The 6071-nt window shown below is 31.2% G+C and overlaps 2 protein-coding genes across 2 annotated transcripts; both read left to right on the forward strand.

Annotated features, from left to right (window-relative positions):
* Positions 1-1253: 1253 nt before the first annotated feature.
* On the forward strand, positions 1254-2730 carry LOC125070122. Its single transcript, XM_047679823.1, has one exon. It carries the CDS (start codon positions 1441-1443, stop codon positions 2728-2730), a length of 1290 nt encoding a protein of 429 aa, XP_047535779.1. The 5' UTR covers positions 1254-1440.
* A 1085-nt stretch (positions 2731-3815) lies between these two features.
* LOC125069978 (transcription initiation factor TFIID subunit 11) lies at positions 3816-5663 on the forward strand. The gene is made up of 5 exons (XM_047679629.1): positions 3816-3986; positions 4062-4166; positions 4243-4672; positions 4816-5000; positions 5275-5663. The coding sequence occupies exons 1-5, from the start codon at positions 3935-3937 to the stop codon at positions 5406-5408; spliced, it is 906 nt and encodes a 301-aa protein (XP_047535585.1). The 5' UTR covers positions 3816-3934; the 3' UTR covers positions 5409-5663.
* Positions 5664-6071: the final 408 nt, after the last annotated feature.

Consider the following 6071-nt stretch of genomic DNA (forward strand, 5'->3'; position numbering starts at 1 on the left):
TTGAGATAGAACCGAATTCTAGCAATTCTGACTTAAAATGGACTCATTGGCGATTTACATTTACAAATTTTTTATCAGAAGAAATCTCCACTAATACTCCTGACTCTATGAAACTGATGTTGTTGGTAAATCATTTAGCTCCAACAATTTTTTCATATATTCGTGATTGTAAATTTTACGAAGATGCTATTAAATTACTTGATAGTATTTACATAAAACCTAGAAACGAAGTTCTAGCACGGCACATACTAATTACGAGAAAACAGCGACCGGAAGAAACAATTTCCGAATATTCACGAGCTTTGAAACTCTTGGCTCATGACTGTATCTTCCGAAACGTTACTGCCGAAGAACACGAACAACAAACGATTAGAGGAGCATTTATTGCAGGTATAAGTTCTCAGAAAATTCGAGAGCGTCTTTTAGAAAATATTACAATTACTATGGATGAAGCTTTAAATCAAGCTATATCATTAGAAACGGCAGAAAAAAATTCAGAAATAATTGCTGGTAACACAAATTCTTCGCAACTAAATGCATTTTCTAATAATATAAATGATTTTAATCAAAATGTGGCGGTATCTACTACACAACGAAGACGCTGTTTCTTTTGTGGTGGCAACATACATCAAAGAATAAAATGTCCTGCTTTTAAAGTCACATGTCAACTGTGTTCTAAGCAAGGCCATTTTGCTAAGGTTTGTCGAAGCGGTAATCAACAAACTGCAAATGCTCATACTACTGACACATGCTTACATTATTCAAATGAAAGTTTCTTAGCTGCATCGCCTAGTAGCTTACAAAATGCTACCGTACCTATTTTTATAAATAATATACGCGCTGATGCCTTGATAGATACAGGAAGCTCCGTCAGTTTTATCAATAAGAAATTAGTACAAATAATGAATTTAAAAATAAAACCCTGTAAACAGACGATTACTTTAGCATCGTTGACTCATGTATCCTTCGTAGAAGGAATGTGCCATGCTACAGTTAAGTTACAACATCATATTTATCCACAACGTCAACTTCTAATAGTTAACAATCTTTGTGCAGATATCATTATTGGCCATGACATACTAAAAGATCATTCGAAATTAGAATTTAAATTTGGAGGTAATAGAGAGCCTTTAAAAATATGTAACGTTATGAATGCATCTGTGCTTAAAATCAGAAATAGAAAAATCAACTTTAGCCGTTATTGATGATAATGATATTCTTACTGTCGAGACTGACGCATCAGAATTTGCGATTGCTGCGTCACTATCTCAAAAGGGGCGACCTATAGCTTTTTTTTCTAGAACACTTTCAGATTCAGAGCAACGCCAATCTTCAATCGAAAAAGAAGCATGCGCTATTGTAGAGAGTCTTCGCAAATGGCGTCATTATTTAATTGGTAAACATTTTTTACTTTTAACAGACCAACGCTCTGTTGCATTTATGTTTAACCAAAATCATATCAGTAAAATAAAAAATGAGAAGCTTGAACGGTGGCGTCTCGAATTATCTTGTTTTAAATATGACATAATTTATCGTCCGGGTAAAGAAAACACAGTTGCTGATGCTTTATCAAGAGTGTGTGCTCATATGAATGTCGATAAATTACGTGAACTGCATAATTCCCTCTGTCACCCTGGCATTGTAAGAATGATGCATTGGGTTCGCATGAAAAACTTACCGTATTCGGTGAATGATATAAAATCTCTCATACAGTCTTGCCAAATATGTGCAGAAATTAAACCTCGGTTTATGAAATCTAAAGGTCAATTAATAAAAGCTACAGCACCTTTTGAGCGATTAAACATTGACTTTAAAGGACCTTTACCATCGAATACTCCAAATAAATATTTATTAACAATAATCGACGAATACAGTAGATTTCCTTTTGCATATGCCTGTAAGGAAATAACAACTGCAACTGTTATAAGATGTTTAAAAGATTTATTTTACACTTTTGGAACACCGCTTTATATTCATAGTGATAGAGGATCTGCTTTTATTTCTAAAGAGTTTACAGAATTTCTAAGTTCCTTGGGGATTGCATGTAGCAGAACAACGCCTTATAATCCACGTGGAAATGGTCAAGTCGAGCGTCTCAACGGCACTTTGTGGAAAACAATACAACTTGCTCTTCGTACAAGAGAAATGCCAATTGAAAGCTGGGAGCAATGTCTGCCAATATCCTTACATGCAATTCGCTCACTTCTTTGTATACCAATTAATACAACTCCACACGAACGACTATTTAATCATCCTCGTAGATCACCTCATGGAGAATCGTTACCCTCTTGGTTAATTCCTGGACCTGTGCTAATGAAAAAAAATATACGCAATAAAAACGATCCATATGTTGAAGAAGTTGAACTATTACAAAGTAACCCCTATTACTCTTTTGTGAAACATAAAAATGGGCGGGAATCAACAGTTTCAAATCGGAACTTAGCTCCACTTCCCACTCCAATAGAACACTACATAGATAAAAATTTAGAAGAACAATTAAATAATTCAACTACAAAAAGACAGCAAGAACAAGAAGATATCGTAGATGTTTTCTATGACTCAGAAGACCGAAATATAAATGCGGAGCATATTGATGTTCAGGACATACAATCTGTGACACCGAGTACGTCTGAGGATCAACATCTTAGGCGATCCGAAAGGACAAGACGAACTCCATATTATTTAAAAGATTATAGTTGCGTGTTAGAAAATGTTAGAGGGGGTGAATGACGTATAATTTATGAAGAAATTATAGTATTCGATTATCTTGTCAAATGTATTGTCATACTTTATTATGTACAATTCTTAAAGTTAATTAAAGCCAAGTTCTCTTATGGTTTTGTCATTTATGTATCAGTGTCATTGGGACGGACTTAAGCCAATGGGACGGCAAATACGACACGACAGAAAAAACTTGAAGCGCAAGACTAACAGTTTTAACTTAAGGTTTGAATCCAGGATCACGGTATCTGCGGTCTTATAGCCATTGGACCAACAAAGCAGCCAAATATCAAGATAATTAAAATAATGAGCAAACTAAAAAAGCACAAGAATTATGTAAGCTTATCAGTACGACTTAATACGTACATCAATTTTTGTTCATTAGGAGCGTAATTTGCGCATGTAGGGAAATGTTTTCGATGAAGTACATAAGTAAAGAAAGTACAGGATATACAATATATATTTAGTATTTCCTCATAGTATTAGTTGTTTTAGTTTCCAAATAGCAATTAATACAAAGTGCGTCACTTAAAGAAATAAGGAATTTGAAATTGGCGCTTCTGTCAACGATTGAACTAGAACATCTGGATAATAAATCACAAATATTAAAATTAAATTGGATAATTTATGCTATCCAATTATTTAACTAAGCTATAATTAACAAACAATTTATTTGGTTTTACATTATTACTAAAGTTAACCAAATATTTTTAAATAGGCCATTTATTTACCTATAAAACCGTATAGTGGTAACCACTACCCATAGACATTGTTGATGAAGCAATGGTTAAAAATTAATATTCGTGCAAACAACTGGTGGTTTATTAGCCAGTCGAGCTATAAATTATACACAAATGAAATAAAAACTATATCTTAAATATTATGCAACGTTCGATTTTACTAGAAAAAAATAATTGTTATTATTAAATTTCTTTGTACGTTCATGATTCAATAATTCTCTTTAACTTTACTCCATTATTTGATAATGAATGCCTGTGGTTCAGACGTTCTTATTTTTCAATCGCAATTATCATAAACATTACTATTTACTTATTTCGTTTTGACATTTGACAGTATTCACAGGTATCAAACAAGTCAAAGAGAACTGTCAGTCTGTGGCTATAAATAACAACTTTACAACGCGGGGTTATTACATTACATTATAAAAAAACCAATTGTTTAATAAATAATCTAAATAACGCATGTGTTGCAAATGGCTGATAATACAAAAAGCGACGAATTGTCCGAAGCGGCGAGGATAAAAGGTATGTCGCAACTTTTGTGCGAGTCTTTACTAAATTAAAATACTTTAGATATTTAACAAATTATATTAATTTTAGAAGAAGAATTAGCCCAAGAATTAGAACATAGTGACTCGAATGAAGAAGACTCTCAAGAAATATCCTTGGAAATAGAGGAAAAACTACTGAAGGATGAGCCAGAATGTAAGCGAATTTCTAATTCTATTTATTAATTAGTAGTATATAAGTACATAAGTAGAAATTTATGTTTTTATTTTAGATACAACATTGGTTAACTATGGAGAAAGTATACAAAATATTAATGAGCCAAAGGTTGATTCAGAACAGTATGTTGAAGACATACATAAGGATGACATAGAGGGCTTGGGTAATGTTTACACAGAAAGTGCAGACTACACACATTCACAAGGCGACACATTATTAGATGCAAGTGATCAATATGAATCTTATATCAATGATTACTCTTTTGACCCCTCACAAGCCATAGATGAAAGTCAATCAGAAAATGATAGTGATAAATATAATGAAGTAGATTCAAAAAGAGACTTTGTGATGCCAAATATGGATGACTTTGAACAAAGTCAATCTTCCAACAATCTAGATTATCAAACTACAGAAGAAATGAGTGAAAGAGAAAGAGAAAAGAAAACAAAAAAAGAGTTAGAAGAAGAAGAAAGGGAAAAAATGCAGTAAGTATATTTCATGTTACTAGTGTTAGACCTAATGACATTATACTAAATAGTAGTATTATTAGAAGTATTAGTAGTACTAAAAGTATTGCATCAATGCTATGATTTAACAGACAGATATATTATTTAAATTTATTTTTCAGAGTATTAGTATCAAACTTTACGGAAGAACAATTAGATAGATATGAAATGTACCGTCGAGCAGCATTTCCAAAGGCAGCAGTGAAGAGATTGATGCAGACTATCACAGGATGTTCAGTGGGGCAGAATGTAGTTATAGCCATGTCTGGAATTGCCAAAGTTTTTGTAGGAGAGGTTGTTGAAGAAGGTATGCGTGTTAATTCTTTTTATTTTAAATGGAAATTATTTACAATTGGAAGTTGATCAGACTTTTTAAAATTATAAATATGAAAATATAGTGTTTGTAAATAAGCCAGTTGTATCAATGTCATTTATGATTTTTAAATTAAGAGGTATGAAAAAGGTGACATATATATGAAACCAAATTTTGTATGCAATTTAAGTTATTGTAGTTGTTAAAAAAAACTTTTAAAGCTAATTTTATTAAAATTAAAATTTTATTTTAATTAAAATTTTTTCAGCTTTAGAGGTATTGGAGAAATCGGGTGAACCTGGTCCATTGCAGCCAAAACATCTAAGAGAGGCTCTTCGTAGACTTAGAGTAAGAGGAGCTTTGCCAACGAGAAAAGCCTATAAGAGTATGTTTAGACTATAGCTCTCACACATTTATTATTTAGGGTTAAATGTAAATACTAATTTTATATTTTATTATGTTTCTTTTTCAAAAGTTTTAACACTAATAACTTAATGCTAGGTATATTGCTTATTGCAAGAACTCATTGTTTTAAAAAAAAATAACATCAGTCTAATTAAATTGTTATTTGCTAACAACATATAGTAACATATTATTATTTCTCATAATAACTTAATACCAACAACAGAAAAATTAGAATGATTAATCTTAGTTATTAATGCATTTACTAATATTTTTTTCCAATTAATGAATTCTTGCAATAAATCAACAATACTCTGTTTGTTGTTATTTCTTGAATCATATTATAGCGGACCATTTGTACGTCTCAAGTAAGGATTACCATATTAAATACAAAGTATTTTGTTTCATAGTATTGGCCCAACTTAACTTTACTGTTCTTAAAATTGGTATTTTTATAATTTTTATATCATGTTGACATCTTTAACATTGAAAATTAAATACTAAAAGAAATGTAGTAATGCTTCGTCTACCTTATCTTACTATTAGGTTTTATTTAAAATGTTATATGTTTTCACATAGTCTAAGAAATATATATCCTAATCTATTATTTGATGATGACAATGATTATATGTTAGATAATGTGTTCATTGACAAATTACAAAT

Source organism: Vanessa atalanta, chromosome 16 (genome assembly GCF_905147765.1).
Source record: "Vanessa atalanta chromosome 16, ilVanAtal1.2, whole genome shotgun sequence".
In the NCBI taxonomy this organism is placed as follows: domain Eukaryota; kingdom Metazoa; phylum Arthropoda; class Insecta; order Lepidoptera; family Nymphalidae; genus Vanessa; species Vanessa atalanta.